The following is a 22,122-nucleotide window of genomic DNA, read 5'->3' on the forward strand; positions in this document are numbered from 1 at the left end:
TCTGCCAATAAATGTTGTGGGTGCTGTAGGCTTTATATAACATATGATATTAATTTAGCAGGCTTTTTTCAGGTTGCACACGATATTCTGTGTTAAAGTGAGAGTAAGTGTTAGATTTTACTGGCCAGAAATCCTGGTCACAGTAATGAACTCCCTGTAATGTCTTGTGTTTTGCAAAGCATGAATAATCTTTAAACTAACCGTTGCAAAAGTGTTTAACCAACATCCAAATGAAAAAAAGTTAACAGCTTATTTTCTCCGTATTCATTTTTTGTGATAGCAATATTCTGAATTTTATCCAGTAAAATTAATTAGCTGATGGAAAAACAGCACTGTCTTAAAATATAACGATATTACAACTGGATGTAGAATTAGCATTTTTAAGGGTTTGAAGAAACATTTTACTTTACATTCCAAGATTTTTTTTCTTTTTTCTGATTCTTCTTTTTTCTTCTTAGCTTGCAGCTGTGCTTCTTGGCTGAAGAACGTTTTCAAAATCTCAGCTAACACAACAACTTTCCAGTCCTGCGTTTTGATTCTCCAAATCTCCTGACAGCTTGTTAAAATATTGATCACCGGTTACTGCTTTCCTTAGAAAACTACGCAGGTTTCACATTGAGGTACAGAACCGCATACACACGGTGTGTGTGTTTGGCAATATGCTGTAAATGAGTGGCATATAGGCTGCTTATACAATCATCTTCATAGCCTGTCTAACCTTTTGCAGTTACTATGGAAACCTTGGCACAAAAAAAAAAAAAAATCAGGTTACCATGAGCAGGTGCATATGAAGTGCAATGTGATTGTTTGTACCCCGGTGTGTTGATGCAATCTGACTGCAAAGGCTGAGAGACAACATGCCTCTTTACAGCGTAATTAACTTCATCTGGAATGGTAGCCTTAAGTACACTTAATAAAGTTTTTTAGTGCAAGTTTTTTCCCCTCCCATGGAAAAAATTAAAAATGTAAAATATGTCATCGGGTGCAAAAGAGCTAAAGAAGTAGGACAAGTTGCACGCTAAAGTAAAGAGGAGACTGTACGTGTGTGATGCCCTACAAGATGGCAAAGGCATTTTGATGCACTGCACCAAATTTAGAACAAAACACCTTAGAGCCCCAGACCACATCACTATCCTCCCACCTGCACCCCCTCCCTGCAACTTGTACTTCAAGACTAAAAACAAAAAAGGCAGAACATCGAGACCACAGCCCAGTCTAACACATAACATGCATGAATACAAGCACAAACTCTCTCATGTCAACTTAAAACATGCATCTTGTTCAAAATGCACTTAAGGCAGAGCGCCAGTCTGTTTGCATGTATATTAAAAATGATTCGCTGTTGTTGACTAAATGTAAATGTGCGGCTTCTCCCTTCCTGCTCTGGATGCGGACAACAACTTTCAGCCATTTTTTATTTTATTTTATTTTTTGTCGGGATGTTTGTTGTTGGAGCCTAACAAGAAAACTGTTCCCAGGTCGACGCGGAGCGGCGGCTTCCGGTGAACCCAGAGCTAGTTTGGAGGAGGGTAAAACGATCCCAGATCAGTGTCTGTGTCGGTGTCAAGCCTGCTCTCGCGCTCGCTCGCAGCGCCGCCAGCCTCGCGATAGCCTCGCCTACCGACACTGGAATCAAAGCTCCGCTCGCGAGCTGGATGCTGCTGACAGGCGCGCGCTGTGCGGTCATCATGCAAAGGTTACACTGGATCCGTGTCAAGAAGCCGCTCCCCGGCAGGACCCTCTGGGGCGACAACATGCGAGACGTCTAGCGGCGACGAAGACGGGACTGACGTCTCTCCCCTCACTCTTCTCCCAGGTTTTGTTTTCTTTTCGCGGTCGTGTTCGGCTGCGGCAGGTGCCAAAAAAACAAAAACAAAAACGATGAACGCGATAAGTTCGAGATTTCCGCGAACGGCAGTGTGTGCTCTGGCTCCTCTCGGCGGTAAAGTGGCTTCATGAGTGTCCAAAGTAACAGTGGAAGTGGTGGTGGAAGTTTGGAGGCGACGCCATCTTGGTCGCAGCTCTCCTCGTCCCCTACGATTTCTCAACAACACATAACGGCGACCGCAAAGAGCAAGGAAGGTACTGAAACGCCTCGCCGAGGGCTTGACCCGCTCCCGTTTTAATGAAAAGGCGTCATTTTTATCGTGAGACGGAGGCCTTTTCGGTGGTTGGGAAGCTAACGTTTTGCTGAGGGGGAAAAGAAGAAGAAGAAGAAGAAGAGAGAGAGGAAAAAAATGGATGTCAAGTTCACTGATGCCGTGAATTGGAAGCCAAACGTCAGCTGTCAGTTCAGTTTAATGCCAGCTCTAAGTAGCAGCGAGCTAAATCACCATGTTTCCTCAAAGGCTGCAGCTAGCTTGTTGACTTGTTTGTGTAGCTTCCAGGTTGAAGCCGTATCGGTGTTGCACTTAGTATCATTTGCCTCCTGTCACTTTGTAGATAAACAACGTAAACTGTGCATGCATCTATTAATGCATAGTTCTGCACGTCCCTGCCATTATTATTATCATTATTAACACGACAGCAGGCCGCTCATGGTACTTTTCAACTAGTTAGTTTTTTTTGTGTGGATGCATCTGTATTTTTCTCCGCCTTGTTTTTCGACGTATTTTTTGTGTATGAGGGGTTCGGGTGGAAAAGTAATTTACTCCTAGACAGTGTGGATGTTTAACCGTGATAAGTGGCAACAGCTGGTTTTAACGTCACAGCTTGATCCATTAGTAATAAGGGACACGATCTGCAACGTTAAAATATTCAGAGCTTTTGTAGTGTTGACAAGTTGATTTCTAAGAAATGTTATATTTTTTTTGTCAAAACTGTTCGAGTGACATACTGTACCTCGACGAAAAGAACCCAACAACGAAGCAGTATGAAGCTCGAGCTGCTTTGCATTTCAATCAACCCCCAAATCACTTTCTATTCTGTCCGAGGGTAACCTCTGCTACGTGCTTCATAAGGGTTTCATAATCTCCATTATGCCTTTTAAGGCCTGCCCCAGTGCCAGTAGCTGTGTAAAGATGACAGCCTGGAAATGTCCAATAAGGAAACAAACACTTGGAGCAGTAGGGAGCAGAGCAGCTGTGTTACCTCTCCTCTGTGTAGAAACTGGTTGTACCAGATCAAAGCCCCCCGTCATACAGGCACACATGAGTTTCTTTCTACATGTGAATACGGCTCACCACTGGTGATTGTGATTTTTTTTTTTCTAAAGGTATATCTGGGCTTTTGCTTAGCTGGAATAGTCTTTGTTTGTTTTTATTTTTTTAGCAGTGTAAGTGCCACTGATACACACATGTAGCATTTTAATTAGACATGCTGTGAAAGGCCTAGTTGTTTTTGCTTTATGCTTCTTTTTTTTCTTTACGAGCTTAGGTTAACATAGTTCTAATTGTACAGCTTTAACTCCGCTATTCTAGATTCTTCTAGCGTCTCCGGATGCATAAATGTCAGTGTCTTGTGTGGAGCTGTTGTTTTGACTGCTCGGTGTGATGATACCGTGGGTTAGCTGGTGGAAAATTTTTGTGTGGACAGACTGGAAGGCTGACTTCACCCACTCTCGCCTTTTCGCTTCCTGACTTCCCAGTGCTGCCGTGACCTTTCTGCTCAGTTTGGAAATGCTCTGACACTAATCTGCTGCACCTTCCACCACACGCATTCTTCTTCTTCTTCTTCTTCTTCTTCTTCTTCTTCTTCTTCTTCTTTTTCTTTTAAAGAACCACCTTCGTATTAGCTCCATCCATTTGGTTTTTACTTTTCTACGTTTACTTCCTACTGTTGACATTTTCAGGTCTATCTTGAGTTCATTTTCTATTGTATTTCTTTTGTGTGTTTGTGTGTGTCACTGAATTGACTAAAATAGCAACACCTGTGTGCTTTTATAACAGGAGCGATGGAGGAGCTGCACAGCTTGGACCCCAGGAGACAGGAGCTGCTGGAGGCCAGGTTTACAGGAACTGTCAGCGGCAATACGGGAGGCAGCACTGGAAGCGCCAGTGGAGGTGCAAAGGTAATGGCAGCAACCCCCCCTCCCCTCATAAGACTGCTTATGAGCTGATATGTATTCAGTATGTTTAGATTCCTCATACGAATGTAACAAATAGAGAAGCAACAAAGAGTCGGCCGGTGATTGGTTTTCCGCTGACTAATTTCGTAATCGATTAATACAGACTCCAAATAAAGGCAATTTGCTGAAAAACCCCCAAAATATTCAGAGTAGTAATTAATTACCAAAACTGTAGAAAAAAAAATCTACATTTTGTATTTAAGATAAAAACACTTTGTGTAAATATGTTCTACCCAAAACTCCTCAAGTGGCCTAATTTAGCTTCACCTGGTAAAAATTGACTAAAGGAATGCTACATTATTACATTTTAGGCAATAAAATATTTATATTCTTATTTTAAACATAAGCTGAATTGGGTATTTTTAGTATCGAACAAAAAGGATTAAGCTGTTAACTAAACAATCTGTAAAATGCACCAATATTTTATCCAGTTAATTCAGAATAATTGATAGAATAATCGATTACTGCAATAATCATTAGTACAGAGATGTAAGAATGAAATTTAAACAATATTGTATTTTCCATGGTATAAGATGTTAAATATTTTGTTATAGAGAGTAAAAAGTATTAAAAAGAAATTAGCTGGAAGGCTGAATGTATTACAGTAAAACTGCCCATTCCTGCCACACTGACTCTAATCGCTAATATAAGATGCTAAAGACAGTTTGAAAATGTTAACCCTATAATCATTTTGTCTTTGTTTTAAATTAGTGAAACACTGGCAACTCTCACAGACACGGTGTGACATAATGTCTCCTCTGAATATCAATAATGACCACCCACAGTATGACGGCTACAGAAGCATTTGATATGCTGTCCTGTTTTTTCTTCTTATATCATTGTGTTATAGTTTTGGACAAGAGATCATACTTGGCAACTCTAAACTTTGCAAAAAAAAAAACCCCAAAACACTCTGAAATCAGTTTGAGCATTCTGATTCGTGCATCTCTTGTAACAAACATCAGCTCAATTGAAAATTAATCCATAAGAAAATAGTCTCCACTTTTGGTGCATTTAATGAATGGGGATAGGGGGAATACTTGTAGCTCACCGATCAAAGCTAACAGGAGGAAAAATTACAGATTTCAATCACAAATCAATTAGTGCATTACTAGAGACTACTCTTTTTCATTTTAGACACTGGAACCTTATGTAAATACATTTTCTCACGCTAAACGCTCCATGATGTAATGGTAACAAGTGACGATTAGCTTAAAATCAACTTCAAGACAAAACACTCAGATGCACGACTTCAGCATGATCCAAACTGTATTCAAAAGACTAAATTTAAAGCTACTTTAATCCCAGAAATAAAAGTCCAGCCCCAGCTCCCCACGCTGGAAAATCAAGTTAGAGGTTCCCGTTTTCCTAAAAAGGACTCTTAAGTTCCTGGAAATGTTCATGCGTTGGGGGAGAAACGTCAAGTGACACACCTACTCACTAAGAATCTGCATTCCTGTCAGGCGTGTCAGACTGCAGGCCTGCCGCCAGCGCCTGTTTCTCTATTCTGCGCGTTTCTGTAAAAGTCACTGAGCTTGCACAACACACCTGTACAGACTGTTCTCCCGTTCGCTGACCTGTGTGTGTGTGTGTGTGTGTCTCTGCGTAGGGTCTGGCTAACGAATCCTCAAACCACAGCTACGGGAGTCTGGGGTCATCCAGTGACAAGGAATCGGAGGTAAACCCCACACACAGAGATCTTCACGCACATCCTTTCTCACGCAAAGACACAAAAGCTGAGTTTCTAACATGTACGCACACATAAAGTGTTGTTATGCACCAGCCGCTCTTCGCTCTGTCTCTCCCTCCACTTCCACCTCCACCTTCTTTTCTCTTCCTAGAACTCTGATTTGAAAAGAGGGAGCTCCCCTGCCTACTCAGTATGTACTCTTTCTTCCTGCTGCTCTTTCCTGCTGAATACCCTGCACTGCGCTCTGCTTTGTTAGGTAAAACGCAAGGGATTTATGTTGTTTTTTTTTTTTGTCTTTTCTTTCTCCTGCTCCTTTCATCAAATATCGATTGTCAGACCCCAGAGAAGAAGCACTCCGAGTCGTCCAGGGGCCGGAAGAGGAAAGCCGATACATATTCTGAGAGCAGTCAAGGTATGTTGCATTAAAATGCTGGGATTCACGCTAACTTAATCACCCAGCAGCTTCCTTTAAAATGTAATAAGGGTTTAAGCAGTTAATTGATTATTGGGTTGTCAACTCGTTTAGAAATCAATTAATCCTTAACTGGAATATACAGACTCAAAAAAAGCCATTTGCTGAAAGAACAAGATATTCATAGCAGTGATTAAGTCAAAACTACAAAATATTGACATTTTGCATTTCATGATTAATAAAAACATTTTAAAAACGTGTAAAAAATTTTAACCCAGGACTCAAGTGGCAGAGTTTTAGCTTTATCTGGCTCAGATTCTTTAACAAAAACAAAATCTCATATTAAGCACCTTTTGCAATTTAGTTAGTAATTGGTAATGCAAAAAATAATCTATAGATGATTAGAGGAATGTTATGTTGTTGCATTTTAGGTAATAAAATGTTTAATTTCCTATTTAAAAAATGGAAAGGAATAGTTTTTTTTGCTTCTTTTAATGTATTTCTAATAGTGTTTAAAGGAGGCTTGAGTATTTACCCCAAATATTCAGAATGTGCTATTTTTCATATATATAGGATTAATCGATTAATCCTCCTAACAATCGATTAATAAATATAATTCTGCTGTTTGGTTTCCAGGGAAGACTTCTACGCGTGGGCCGAAGATCAGCGACTTCTTTGACGTGAGTAATTCATTTGTTGTTGTTTTTTAAAAGTCTGGAATCCTGATCATTTGAGGGTTTCTGCAAAGTTTCAGGGAGGAAACGGCTCCAGTCCGGTCAGAGGCCTCCCATCGGCTCGCCGCTCCCCACAGAGCTCGCAGTCGGCCCCGGGCTTAATTGTACGCGTCTCCCTAAGAGTTAAATCGGACCGCAGATTTCTTGTGCGGCGTGTGCGCGACATCGTACCGTTTCCCTTGTGTGTGTTTGCAGATCCGTCAGAACAGCTCCTCTCCCACCAGCCTGTGTTTCGCCGAGCACAGTCTCAAAGCTTCTTTAAGCAAATGTGTCCAGGTTTGAGAAAAAAAAACCCATAGCACACTTTTTGTTTTTAGATCATTCACATCCTTTCTCTCACTGCGGGCCAGCGGACGTCTTAGAAGTATGTTTCTGTTGCGTTTGCAGACGGAGCTGACGGGCCTGAAGCTTGCGGCCCTGGAGAGCAACAAGAGTCTGGACCTGGAAAAAAAAGAAGGGCGGATAGACGACCTGCTCAGAGTGAGTTCTGTCTCTGCAGTGAAATGTAGCAGGGTTCTCGAGATTCTTGAAAATGTTTGAATTTCAATTAGGTGTTTGCAATAATTGGAAAGGGTCTGATTTCTTTAAATGTTGTATATTCAAACTGCAAAGTTTTGTAATAAATTGCAATCTTAACGTTTTATTAAAAGCCTAAATTTAGAAAGCATTATTCACAGTTAAAATCGGGTATTTAAAGATAAGAAGACACTCACTTTTTTTCCTCTCTGTCTGAAGTTAAATCAGACCAAGTGTCTCTTGGGTTAGGTCAGTTAGAATGACCAAAATGATTTCTTTCTGATAAATGCCAGAAAATTTAGCAAAAATATTTTCTTAAAGACGTTTCTAGAACTTTCTCAAACCAGTCAGGTGTCCAGAGGGTCTGAGGGAGACAGTTTGTTATATTTTGGATTATTTTATCCCTGCTGTAGAATATATAATACCATCAGAAGACATTAACAGTACCAGCGGGAAAAGTGTACGAACTCTGGTTTAGTGTTCTCCCACTTCATCATATGCAGGTAAATGTACAGAAACATGTTCTGCTGCTTCATAAACCCAGCACTTTGGCTGGAAAGTTGGGACTTTATAAGCAGTCATCTCAGCAAAGTTTCTACGTTTTTAAAAAAAATTTTTTTATCACACCTAATTGTTTCAGATAATTAAAAAAAAATCCTGACACTAGACAAAGATAACCTGAGTAAAAATAGAATGTAGTTTTCAAATGCTGATTTTATTATTCTACAATAATTCTCTCTGATTATCTTTGACTAGCAACAAAGCTAGCTTCATCTGAAACTTCCCATGTCTGAAACATGTTATGAGTGCGTCATAACACATGCGTACAGAAAAGCAATGTAAGCAACTTTCACACTGACGATCACTTTTTTTCATGGACATGAAAATGGGTGTGATTTTTAAAATTATCCTTCCTTGGTGGATCATGAAAGTCCACCTACAACAGGCATCTGTTATGGTTCAGTCTGGGCTGCGATCTGATACGTGGGATCGGGTCGGTTTCTTGACGCGCCTCTCGTCTTCGTTTGTAACAGGCCAACTGTGACCTTCGGAGACAGATTGATGAACAGCAAAAACTCCTGGAGAAATACAAAGAGAGACTCAACAAGTGCATCACCATGAGCAAGAAGCTGCTCATAGAGAAGGTAGTCTTCACATGCATGCCCCACCTTCACCTGAGCGACGTCCTTCAAATCAAGTGAAATTGGTGTCAGACGTTTGCAGTACATTTGTGCAGCAAAAGTTTTGTTTGTCCCTCTTGTCATTTTAAAATGTTTTAATAAACGTTCCTAGAGACCATCAAAGGTCAACCGGCCCCCTCCAGGCTCCCACTTACGAAATCAAACAAATTTTGTGTCAATCAAATGTGCAGCAAACATTTTAGCTGCACAAACATAAAAAGCTTATTTGTATACATTTTGTTTGCGTAACCACTGGAAACCTTTCTTTTAATCTTAAGAATTAAAATGGCACAAATTATGTAGCATAGTTATGTAATAAAATTACAAGAATAAAGTCAAATAAAATACCAGCATAAAGTCAAAACGTTTTGAGAATAAAGTTGTGATATTCCAGGAATACAGTCGTTCTACGAGAATAGAGGCGTTGAATTCCAACTTTATTCTCCTAATATTATGACTTAATTTTATATTTTATACTTCATCATACACAGTTGATTGACACTGTATTTTGTTTGATTTTGTAAACGCGGACTAGCTGGTTGACCTTTGTGACCAATTTTATTTAATTTGAAGAAAGTGGGAGGCAGACTTCCCTCTTGTACCACTTTCTGCATAAACGTTATTGGAAAACGTCATAGCTTACCACTGTAACCAAGTTTAATGTTTCATTTATTCAATGTTGTTGTTCATGCTGAAGGTGTCTATGTTGAAAGGCTCTTCTTATTTGTTGTGTTTTGTACTTTTTGGCGTTGTTCTTCAAGGCGACAGATCTTTGAGGGTGTGTGGGGTTCCTCAGTGTGTAACTCTGTTTTCTTTGAGCTGGAAGAGAAACTCCATCCTCCTTCGGCTCATGCCGCTGGGAAACCTTTATCTTGTCTTGTTTTCGTTCAACAGAGCACCCAGGAAAAGCAGTCGAGTCGCGAGAAGAGCATGCGGGACCGGCTCCGACTCGGGCACTTCACCACGGTCCGACATGGCGCGTCCTACACGGAGCAGTGGACTGACGGATACGCATTCCAGAACCTGATCAAGTGAGGATTACTGTCAAAAACATTGTTTCCAAACGACCTCAGCTTCTGCTTTAGTTGTAATTCTCTTGTTTCGCTTCACAAGATCATGCGCCTGTCACTTTTTTGGGTTGTTTGGATCCTAATTTATCATCTCTTTTGCTGTTTTTCTGTCGCCCAGGCAACAGGAGAGCATCAACCAGCAGAGGGAGGATATTGAGCGGCAGAGGAAGCTGCTGGCAAAGCGGAAACCTCCAAACCCGGCGTCCCCCTCGCTGTCGGTGGCGTCCACCTCTGAACCGAAGCAGCGCAAAACTAAAGTGGTCAACGGCAACGACTCTGACCCCTTCCTCAAGCCCTCCCTGCCCCAGCTGTGAGTCAACAGAAATTACCGTCTGCCGTAACGGGAAGATGCCGGACCGTACAGAACGGGGTGGCCGCTTGCCGACTATTTATACTTGCTTAAAATCGCACACACTTGATTATATACCCTTCTGCTGCAGAGCATCAGAGTCTGAACTGAATTAAAAAGCACTGGGTGTTTTGAATTAAATCTTTAATATGTTTAGTGAGCGTTTGATTAATTTTCAGTCACCCAATTCAGCTCGGTTTCTCCCGTTTCGACAGACTGACCCTCGCTGAGTACCACGAGCAGGAAGAAATCTTCAAGCTTCGGCTCGGACACCTAAAAAAGGTCAGTCGTAGAGTAAAGTTGCAGAAAGCATCAGAGATCTATAATTCAGGAGGGAGAATCTGTAAATAGACCTAATAAAGGTGGTCCACTCCACAATTTGGTCTTTACAGAAGAGTGGGGAGAAGAATTACCAACATACAGGCTGTTCACACATCCTTAAAAAGGCTTAAATTCATGTATCTAAAAGTAAGGTCTTAAAATATTTTGAATAAATGTTTTTTAATAGTCAGTTGGCTTTAAATACAATAATAACAGGTCTTAAGTTTTGTCTTAGCTGGACTATTTAATCTAGAGTATTCTATATGTATGTTTTTTCCTGTGGGGCTTTTGAGGCTAACTCACTGCTAGCATACCCTTGCTAACTAGCTAGCTTCTTTTGTGTCTAAAATGGATAAATGTAACTTTATTGGCAATTTGCTGAACAAAGCAAGACATGCTTTGGAATTGTAGGTCGGAACTGATGGAAGAACAGTGGAGCTAAATACGTTGTGACGATGAGCAATAAATTGATTAATAGCATGACAAATGTTTACGCGCTCGATTCCTGCAGAAAAATCCTGAGCTAAAACTTTATTTTCTCTGCGTTTCCTGCTGCGTCTGGTCAGGAGGAAGCAGAGATCCAGGCGGAGCTGGAGCGGTTGGAGCGGGTGAGGAACCTTCACATCCGGGAGCTGAAGAGGATAAACAACGAGGACAGCTCAGCGTAAGTCCACTAGATATAGTCTAACATTTCTGTAAAACCGCAACAACAAACCATAAAACTCTAATCATCACGATGATATTAAAAAAATATTCAGTCATTAATGCATTTTTCATATTCATCACTTGGAAAGAGTTTTAAAATCCAACATAAAACTCCAGTGAATGTCCTTCATCTAGTTTTGGAAATGACTCGGTTCAATCATGATATTCTCTTTGAATCGTTTTAGATGCTCTAGTTTTAAGCAGATTTTATTGAGTTGTTCATAGAGCAGAAGCTGCTCAAAATGTGTCCACGTGATGAATCTGAGTTACATTTTACCAATTAAAGCTGTAGTTTGACTCTACAGATCTGTTACCTGCAGCGAACAGCCATTCCAGTGAAATCAGAACCTAACAGGAAATCTAATAAAGGAGTGGAGCTAAAAGCTACTTAGAGGAGATCAAAATCAAGATGGCAAAACGTCGTCTCTTTTCTCACAGCTTAAAGTTGCTTTATTTTCTGACATCTTGATGGCTGCTGCAGGTAAAGACACTGATAACCAAGAAGTACTACTGACCTAATGAAATAACACCAGGTCCCATTTTGTTGCAGATTTAGTTTCAGAGAAAAGTTGTATTTGTTTGTAATAATGTCTTCCTCCCACAGTTTCAAAGACCATCCTACTCTGAACGAGCGGTACCTGCTGCTGCACCTGTTGGGCCGGGGCGGCTTCAGCGAAGTCTACAAGGTACCGCCTGCAAAGCTGGCGTCGCTTTTTTGTCTACTTATTTTCGTGCGAGTTTGCATCTGGAGACAAAATGTCTGTTCTTTTTCGTCGCATGGAGGCATTCGACCTGTTTGAACAGCGCTATGCAGCTGTGAAAATCCACCAGCTCAACAAGAACTGGAGAGAGGAGAAGAAGGAAAATTACCACAAGTAGGTGTCTGCACACATTGCTCTGTTTACAGCAGACGGTTACGAGCTCAATCAGTCAGTAGCACGCTGCCTTGAACTTTTCCGCTTTTTGTCGCATCACAACCACATTTTATGGGAATGACAAAACGCAACGCAGAATAAGAATAATGGGTATATGGCTTAGAATTTTACACAAATAAAAAAAAATCTGTAAATTGAACACAGTGCAGCCAGTTGTACTCAAAGGCAACCAGATTTTAAAAAATCACCTGTGTGTAATTTAATACCAGTATATATGGAGGCCTGAGGGATTTGTTAGGGTTTGGAGGAAAACTAATACTGCATACCATTCTCTACACACCTCAAAGAAACATGGTGGGGCTGCTTTTCGACAGCAGGGGTGGAGAGTTTGGTCAGAACTTAGATGGGGAAAATATCTAACATGGCTGAAATAATTAATCATAATTAATCGCTAACTGAAGTTTATAAACTCAAAAAAAGACCATTTGCTGAAAGAACAACACACTGAGCTAAATTTGAACAACAAATATATACATTTTGCATTTAAAATAAAAAAAATCTTCATATTGTCTACCCAGAACTCAAGTGGCATAGTTTTAGCTTCACTAGTTCAACTTCTGAGAAAACAAAAAATCTCTTACTAAGCACCTTTAATTAATCAGTTAGTTCAAAATTGATGAACAGAGTAGCCCTACACAGTATTGATCAGTCTAGAAGCAAATGCCTGAACCAGTCACATGTTAACGTTAGAAGTTGTTTGTTTTTTTTTGCTACAGATGCATTCTTTGCTACAAATGATCAAGTGTTCATTAAAGAAATGCTGTCATTGCAATTTAGGCAATAACATTTATTTTTTATTAAGAAAATTAATTGATTATTTGCATCTTTTAATGCATTTCTAAAATTGTATAAAAAGGCTTATATAAAAAATCTGCTGAATATCCCAATTTTGTTTTTTTGCCGATTGTCAGAAATATTGATTAATCAATAAATTAATAAGTAAAATAACCGTGAGCTGCAGCCCAATTATTTGTGTAGTTGAGCCGTTTCCCTGTGCTGCAGCCCTTCACATAAACACAGAAGGAAATGGGGTCAGACAGAAACTGGATGAGACGTTTAGAATGACGAGGCTTTGGTGGGGTGGAACGGAAACCAGTTCTTTCTACAGATCCAGTTAGATCAGAGGACTGGATATATATATATATATATATATATATATATATATATATATATATATATATATATATGCATGCACAACAAGCTTGCCAAATTTGATTTAGATGACAAGCATGATCATTTTCATTCCACTTTACAAGTATGTAGTTCTTTATGATGAACTATCACCACTCAAGCATGTCTTCAATTCAACAAAACATAAGACGACAAAATTGGCATTCATTTCTTTGAGACGGCACCGTTTGAATTCCCATAAACCTGCATTTTGAGGTTCTGTATGAATAACCGCGTGCGGTTAAAACATAGGAGTGGTTCTAATTTATGAACATATTTCATTCCGATCACGTTGGACGCATGCTAATGTTGTATCTAAACGTCAGGAAGATAAGCGCTTCTCTTGTTGCACACACTTTGACAGGCATGCATGCAGAGAGTACCGGATACACAAGCAGCTGGACCATCCCAGAATAGTCAAGCTGTATGACTATTTCTCCCTGGATACCGACACGTGAGTTCACCTCTCCCCACTCCAACATCCTGAGGTTGCTTTGTGTGTTTGGGTTACAGCAGCAGCCATGTCTGAGAGTATTCAAACACATCATGAGATGTTTGTATGAACATGCTGAATTGTTATCATAGAAAATTGATTTTCTATAAATATTACATAGAAAGTATACATTTTTCAATGCATATTTGTTTAGCTTTCTCTTTACATTCATAGTAAATACGACCACATTTAGCAACCGACTTCTACTTAGAAACAAACCAAAATCTGCTTTTATTTCATTTATTAAACCTTTCTTGATACAGCAGTCATTTTTAAAGAGAGTGACCCAAATCCTATTATTGCTGAGAACAGGCAGAATATTGCTCATTGTTTCTTCATCTGACCCCGAAATAATTTGCAAACTAGATGTTTCTTTACTTGTTTAATTTGAATGATTGTATGCTTAGTTTATTGTTGAGCAGTGGGGAAAAACAATGTATTTTTAGAATTCTTTTTGTGGCTTAGGAATACTTTTGACTTTTGGCCTACATGATAAAGTTTGGACACCCCTGGTTTTCGTCATGCTTCTTTAGGAGCAGAAAGTCCTGACCTCGACTTCTGTCCTACAAACGGTGAAGGAGTTCAAATGTCTGGTGTTATGCAGCAAGCCTGTCTTTCCAGCTCTGGAAAGACAAGTTGGAGCAACATTCTCTCTCTGCAAACACTTCTGAACTGCTGTTTGCTTTTCGACTCTTAAATAAGATTCATTCTCCCGACGTTTTGGTCTTTTTTTTTTTGTTTGTTTGTTTTTCTTTCAGGTTCTGTACTGTCCTCGAGTTCTGTGAAGGGAACGACCTGGACTTCTACCTGAAACAAAACAAGCTGATGTCAGAGAAAGAGGCCCGCTCCATCGTCATGCAGATCGTCAGCGCCCTGCGCTACCTCAACGAGATCAAGCCGCCCATCATCCACTACGACCTCAAACCAGGTGCGTCGCTTGTCTCTTTCTTTGCCGAACGGAGCGACCGGGAGCGGCGAGTCTGACTGCGGTTACTCTGCACAGGGAACATCTTACTGGTGGACGGTACCGCCTGTGGGGAAATCAAGATCACAGACTTTGGTTTGTCCAAGATAATGGACGACGACAACTATGGCGTGGATGGGATGGACCTGACATCACAGGGGGCGGGGACCTACTGGTGAGACGCGCGCTCCAGTTAGGGCTTAAACAATTAATCGAGATTAATTATTGAAATAATCGTCAACTAATTTAGTGATCGATTAATCATTAACTGCATTATACAGACTCTAAAACATGCCATTTACAACACAGTCGAAGCAGTAATTCAGCCAAAACTGCCAAAAATATATACATTTTGCATTTTAGATAAAAAACAAAAAAGAAGTTTTTTGGCAGTAAGTATGTTCTACCCAAAACTCCTCAAGTGGCAAAGTTTTAGTCGCACCAAATTTTGTAATGATCTCAAATTAAGCACATATTTTATCCTATTATTAATTGATAAATCAATAAAAATAATAACCAGCTCAACCCTACAATGTATTGAAGTTAAGCCAAGCAGGAATAGCTGAGCATGAATAGACATGTTGATGTTAGAAGTTTTTTTTTGGCTGCAGATGCATCCATTGCTACACATACACAGGACTGCTGTTGCATTTTAGGCAGTAATGTTTACTTTCTTATTTTAAAAAGGAATTGAATTATTTATTTATTTGCCTCTTACTGTACTGCTAATATTGTATAAAAGAGGCTGACATAAAAAATCTGCATAATGTGGCAATTTTTTAATCGATTAATCGCTGGAATAATTGATTAATCAATAACTGAAATAATCATTAATTGCATTAGCTGCAGATTTCCTGCACGTGAAGAGAGATTGTTTATGAAAGCCCTGCATGAAGTGTAAGGGGCTGCGTTTATTGTTCTAAACACGGCCAAAGGCTGCAATGTGAGACTATATTTAAGAAGCAAACTCTCCATGAAAATGTCTGTAAATGAGCTTTTTAAAGTGTTTGTGTTGTACGTGTTCAGGTACCTCCCACCAGAGTGTTTTGTCGTGGGGAAAGAACCACCTAAGATCTCCAACAAGGTGGACGTGTGGTCGGTGGGGGTGATCTTCTTCCAATGCCTCTATGGACGCAAGGTACCACCACGTAGTGTTCCTGCTGTCTCCCATGTGGTTGGTAAAAGGCTCTGGAGCTGGGATGACTCTGTTTGTTTCACTTCTGCAGCCGTTTGGTCACAATCAGTCGCAGCAGGACATCCTCCAGGAAAACACCATCCTCAAAGCCACAGAGGTCCAGTTTCCAGCTAAACCTCAGGCCAGCACAGAGGCCAAGGTGACCCACTCCCACTTTTATGGTTTACAGCTGTTGTTACCATTTCTATCTATTTTATTTATTTATCTTTTTTTTTTTTTTTAGCATAAATGGGGTTAAATGCAAAAAGTCTTCACACAACTAAACTAGTTGTTTTATATTTTATTTTCTTCTAAATCTTGTAGATGTTTTTGGTAAAAAATAAATAAATAAAAAAATTACATTTTCTCCATTTATGCAGAACGGGAATTGGTTCCACATTCAAAGGTTCTCAAACTCTCTCTGTGTCACTCTTTAAAAGTAACTTTTTTGTGGAAGTTTAGTTTTTAAATCTTTTACATCTAGAGTCTGTAGCCTTTATAACCAAAAGAAACATTTTACTTTTAGGTCAGCAAAAAATAAAAATGAAATAAAAAGTTTAAAGCAGCAAATGTTACATGACTTTTAGAAAAAAAAAACATTTCATAAGTTTAGTGAAATATCTACATTAGAAAATTTGCGGGGCTCGTTGTTTTAAAGAAATACAGTTTCATCTCTGTGTCTAGGATTTAAAATAAAGAAACATAAATCTTTGCAAACAGAGCATGGATTTCTTTTTCCTTTTAGGACAGAAAACGATGTAAAACGTTAAAAAGCGAGTCGATTTAAATACATTATTGGCACTTTTAATGCAATTCTTTGTGAACATTCACGTCAAATATTGCAACCGTTTAAAAATCTGCATTCGTTGTTATATCTCTATTTAAAACATGAGCTGGTTTTTATTTTTGTAACTCCTTCTCTACATGAATGTATTTTTCTCATTGATAAAAGGCAACAAAGCTGAAACATAAAAACTTTGTGAACATTTCTCATGAGCTCCAGCCTCATAATCCCCAAAACGATTAATTGGATTCTTTTGCACTTCTCTGTCAGCCCAACCTATGTTAATGAAAAGCCATCTTCAGTGTTTGTTTGCTTTAAACTTGTATCAGTTTGTCACCAAGCACCATGTTGGCACTAACTGGTTTCACAGCTTTCCACTGGGAAATTGTTTACTTGGGTGTGAAGTGAAACCTACTTAACTCTCGTTAGCTTTGATCTTCGGTTACCGACTGAAGAGACACAAATCTATAAATAATTAGTTTTTGTGGTTTAATTTAATCCCAAAGACTGGGCTGTAATTTATAACAACTGGTTGTAGTTAAATTTCAGATGTAAAATCAAATATTTTGATTTTTTTTCTCTGAATACTTGATATATTTTTTTATATTATTTAAGAACAAAGTAAAAATTTCAGCAGATTATTCACTGTGGTTAATCACAGTTAATCGCTATGCTGGTTGTGGTTTGATGGAAGAATAATCCGCCGACTAAAATCTTTAGTTCATCTCAAGTATCAATTTTGTCTTAAGTCTAAAATTTGAACTAGATATATTTTTGTTTTCACTATTTATATAATTTAACCAGGGATGGAACGATTAATCGTGATTAATTAATCATTGAATTAGTCGTCAATTAATTTAGTCATAGATTAAACATTAGCTGGAGTAAACAGATTCAAAAAAGGCCAACTGCTGAAAGAACAACATATTCAGATCAGTAATTAAGTCAAAACTGTAGAAGAAATATCAACAATTTACATTTAAAATACACAGACAAAAACTGTCCTACCTTATCTCCTCAAATGGGATTTTTAGCATCACCGGTGTGAATTCTTTAAAAAGACAAAATGTCCTATCAATCACCTTTTACAGTCTAATTATTAATTGGTAATTCAAAAATTAATCAAGGAATCTATAAATGATTAATCATACTGTAGGGGAATGTTATGTTGTTACATTTTGGGCAGTAAAATGTTTAATTTTCCTATTTAGAAATAAAACTAATTGTTTATTTGCGTCCTTTAATGGATTTCTTTAATATATTGTATAAAAACCGCTCAAGTGGTTAATATCTGCAGAATGTGCTAATTTTCATATCTGATAAATCTGAAGTGTAAACGATTAATCGATTACTAAAATGAGCCCTAAATTCGACTGAAAGGTTTGTACAAAGCTCATCGCTGTGTTCTCATCCCCAGAACCAGAACCAAACGAGGAGAAGCAGCTTTCAGCATCTATGCACCACAAATTTGGAACAAACTTCCAGAAAACTGTAAAACAGCTGAAACACTGACTTCCTTTAAATCTCGACTAAAAACCCACCTGTCTAGGATTGTATTTGAAACGTAATCAATTACAAATTTATTGATGGATCTTGACTTAATGTCGTGTTTTGATTGTTGATTCTATGTTGCTTTGTGTTTCTGTGTTTGTAATGATGTAAAGCACTTTGAAATGCCTTGCTGCTGAAACGTGCTATACAAATCAAATTTGATTGATTGATTGATCGCAAAGTAGGTGCAGTTCTGTCAGAATCTGACAGAGCATCCGTAAAAATCGATCTAAACGTCTCGCCTGAACCCACAGCATGATGCTGCCTGCTTGAACATGCATTAACAAACGCATAAGGTGAGTCACTAAGAAACCTTCTTCCTCTTCTGTCCCGCAGGCGTTTATCCGGCGCTGTCTGGCCTATCGCAAGGAGGACCGCTTCGACGTTCACCAGCTGTGCTCCGACTCCTACCTTCTTCCTCACATGAGACGCTCGAACTCATCCGGCTCGCTGCAGCCCACCGCCTCCACCCTCCCCACCTTCTGACTGACGCCGCCCTCAGGTCAACGTTAACACAGGATTGTCAGAGTTGGAGGACAATAAATGAAATGTGGACCTTTTTTTTTTTCTTTTCCTTCCCCTCTACGTTTCAAGAATGGACAATTTAGCAACCAGTAAAGTGGGGGGAAAAAATGGAAAATGGAAGAAGATGGAAGGAAGTGTTCGACCGAACATAACGATGACCGAGAGAGAGAGAGGCAAAAGAGGGAACTGGAGAAGCCAGAACAGAGAGTGAACCAAGTGTTTCTGCTTTAACCCTTAGAAGAATCCAAAATCAGTATATGACCTCCTCTAGTTGCACTCTATGTATAGTAAAATACAAACCAGATGACTGTAAACGCAAAAGCATCTGTGAGCAGCAGTGGGTGTGGAAAATACTCCCTTCATTTCAAACGGAACAAAAAAAAAAAGACAGAATAAATCGTCCCGTCTCATCGAGTTTCCTCTGCACGCAACGGGGATTCGTTTTCAAAGTGATGTAACCCTGACGGGGGAGGAGGGGGTTAAATTTGCACTTCCTGTCCCAATCGGAAGCAGTTCGGGTCTGCCGAAAGTGGATCTTGTCTTAAATCTTTTTATTTTCTCGTCGTCGTCGTCCAGGCAAGAGTCCGAAGGTCCGAGAAGCGACATGTTGCGACGCAGTTTGGACTCCATACGGACGCGGAGTCTGTTGTACATTTCTCACTATAGCAGATGTATTCTAACAAGGCTTTTCCCCGCTTTGCTTTCTAAGTGTCCTCCCCTATCTGTCTGTTTCCTCTCAAAAGCTGTTCTTCAGTTCGCTGCTAGCTATAAATGTTGCTTTTAGTTTATTTTTGACAATGGGAATGAGTTTTCACCGCGCGTCGGCCGCGTACTTGAACTTTTCAGAGGAAATTTCCAGAACCTGTCGTTTTGAAAGAATGAGTTGTTTTTTTTTTTCCTTCTGCAGCCAACATCAAAATGTCTCCTCAGATTTCTGTTTGCTTACTGACTTCCTTAGAAGACCTAGTGTGCTCTGTCGTGAGGAATATTCCCGCCTGTCCCCGTGCCAGAGGAGGTGAGAAAAGTTACTGCGTTTTATTAACTTCAGCTGGATAACAAATGGATATATCCACAAAAAAAAAAATGTTGTCATGGTGTAAATAAAAACAACTCTTACCTGTTTGGTGGTGTCTCTTAACGGCACATTTGCAGACCCAAAAATATAAACCTGGATTCATTTTTTCCCAACTCCGTTCACTTTCATTTGGAAAAATTTCAACCGTCACACGACAGTATGGCTGCTTAAGGCTCCAACACCACAAGGGGGCCCCCAAGAGCATCATTTGATTTTATTTTCCAGTGATTGCACGTTTTGCAAATCTGTCCCAAATTTTAAAAAACAAAAGATATAAAACGTGTTTGCTGTAAAGTCAGTGCATCAGGAGATGTTACTTTCAAATAGTTAAGTTAATATGTTAGCATTTCAAAATGTTAATTAATTGGAGCATTTTTGCTTGTTTGCTACTCCTGTAGGGTTAAAATCAACAGCCATATTAACACCGGTAGCATTTAAGGCAATCACAAATGACACTAATAATAGTGGATATGTTACACACGTGCCGAGGAATTAAGTATTTGATGTTGACATATTGGTGGTGGGGGGGGGGCTGAAATGAAAATCTGCTTGGGCCTCAAAAAAGCTTGGGCCGGCCCTGGCTCTCATCTCAAAGCATTACATGTCCAAAACGTCCAACTCTGATTCAGTTGGAAGGGATCAACTTAAAGCACAATCATACAGTCAGATTAAAGGGAGTGTTTTTTAAGTGGTGTAATGAAAGAATGTGGAACGAAGGAGGTTCGATACCAGCATCATGAACTCTGATTGGACAGCCGTAGAATCAGTCGCATAAAAATCCAGACAAGAGTCACAATAGCGACTCTGCAACTTCACTGCTATGGAACAGATCAAATGGAAAAAACTAAGATTTCTTTTTTGTCTCTTGAATTTTTCATAAATTTTAGGGACCTATTTAATCTACTAAGGAGAAATAGAGTATGATTTCTCCTTAATCAAACTTTAAAGCTGCAGTGTGTAAATGATGTTTTTTACTTAAGTGTCGCTATGTTACGGCTAATCTTGGAGAAAAAAAAAAAATCAAGCTCCTCTACCTCCTTCCTGTTGTCCTACTACCACCAGCAGAAAAACACCAAGTCAGAAACGACCAATCAGAGCCAGGAGGAGCTCTGATTGGCTGCTTGTTTACTAAAATGTACCCTACCATGAATGCTAAGGCTAGTTAATATTGCCACCGATTATGGCGGATAAACGGTGTTTCTCTGGCATTAGCACATTAAGCAGTGAGTAAACGAGCTTGATTAACACAAATCAAAACGGCTTGATTTTTTTCCCTCACAATTATGTACATTTTGGCGGTGTAGGTCATTTTAAAATATAAATAAATCACACTTACACTAGGTAAACTAATAAAGCACACAGTTGTCAAATATAACATTTTGAAAGAGGTGCATGTTTGAATATGGACTGATAACTAGTCGTCTTTTCTGTTTCACCATCTTGTGTGTGTATATATATCCAACCATTACATTGACTTGCAACAGTCCTTCCTGAATTAGCGTGTAGCGGCTGTGGACCGTTGATTGCATGGTTTCTGTTGCAAGTCCTCATATTAAGCAGGCGAGTGGAAACAGGAAGTGACCTGCTGCAGACGCTGGATCCGGCTGAACATCCGGCTGATCGATCGGAGAGACGGAGCAGGCATCTGCAACCTCTGTGGCTTTTTGGGTCGCTCCTCATAATTTTGGCAGAAAACGGTAAAGAATCAATGTTTTTTAAATTGAGAGATAAATTCATGTTTTCCAATAAATTTCCACAATAGAATTACACAAAAAGTAGCAGTAATATATATATTTTTTGATCCATTTCTTTTTTTTTTGTCAGTTTGGAGACTTTGTTCCCACAATTTTCCTGAAATATCAACATAAAGAAAATGTTTACATCATCTTTTTTTCCTAAAGTGTTACATTTTCTCTTTATTCTTAAACCCAAAATAAATAAATGCGTGGTTCTTATAAAATAAATTTCCTATATCATATTTTTTTAATTATACATTTTCTCCCAAAAATAAATAACACGTGGTTCTAAATGAGCTTTAATCAGGCATCTTTGGGGCAAAAAAAAGGTGCAATTTGGATTTTAAAGGTAGCAGACCACTAAATAGCGCTTTATGAAGCACTAAGACTACAAAGCGCTTCACAGTACAGTCATTCAAACAGATGTTGGATAGAAAGTCCAGGTTGACACTATTCGTGAGTAAATGTGACTGCAGAAAGCTACTATAGATTCGACTCAAACTTCTACTTAACGAGTTTATCAGCTTTATTTTTGTCCGCTTTTATACAGCTGCTAATGAAGTCAAAACGGTGCTGCTATTGAATGAGAATGTAGAAATAAGAGCAGCTGGACGCAGATATCTGCCGATCATCTTAAATCTTATGAATTTTGAACAAATGTACAACTCTAT

The 22,122-nt window shown here is 39.2% G+C and overlaps 1 protein-coding gene across 4 annotated transcripts; it reads left to right on the forward strand.

The window, feature by feature from the left end:
• The first annotated feature begins 1,513 nt into the window (after window positions 1-1,513).
• On the forward strand, window positions 1,514-19,762 carry LOC102233924 (serine/threonine-protein kinase tousled-like 1-B). 4 transcript variants are annotated; one of them, XM_023335147.1, is made up of 22 exons: window positions 1,514-2,082; window positions 3,888-4,009; window positions 5,676-5,744; window positions 5,908-5,946; window positions 6,093-6,168; window positions 6,805-6,848; window positions 6,923-7,006; window positions 7,098-7,178; window positions 7,290-7,382; window positions 8,453-8,563; window positions 9,494-9,630; window positions 9,788-9,979; window positions 10,234-10,300; window positions 10,906-11,003; window positions 11,649-11,730; window positions 11,828-11,919; window positions 13,514-13,603; window positions 14,401-14,570; window positions 14,646-14,781; window positions 15,633-15,744; window positions 15,833-15,940; window positions 18,452-19,762. In XM_023335147.1, exons 1-22 carry the CDS (start codon window positions 1,956-1,958, stop codon window positions 18,599-18,601), a joined length of 2,280 nt encoding a protein of 759 aa, XP_023190915.1. In that variant the 5' UTR covers window positions 1,514-1,955; the 3' UTR covers window positions 18,602-19,762. The 4 variants fall into 4 exon arrangements, with proteins under 4 accessions (XP_023190915.1, XP_005804645.1, XP_023190916.1 ...); XM_005804588.3 differs by having other exon boundaries at window positions 1,515-2,082; window positions 6,917-7,006; XM_023335149.1 differs by lacking the exon at window positions 1,514-2,082 and adding an exon at window positions 2,103-2,286 and having other exon boundaries at window positions 6,917-7,006.
• The last annotated feature ends 2,360 nt before the right edge of the window (window positions 19,763-22,122 follow it).

The sequence above is a fragment of the Xiphophorus maculatus genome, chromosome 6 (genome assembly GCF_002775205.1).
Source record: "Xiphophorus maculatus strain JP 163 A chromosome 6, X_maculatus-5.0-male, whole genome shotgun sequence".
Classification (NCBI taxonomy): domain Eukaryota; kingdom Metazoa; phylum Chordata; class Actinopteri; order Cyprinodontiformes; family Poeciliidae; genus Xiphophorus; species Xiphophorus maculatus.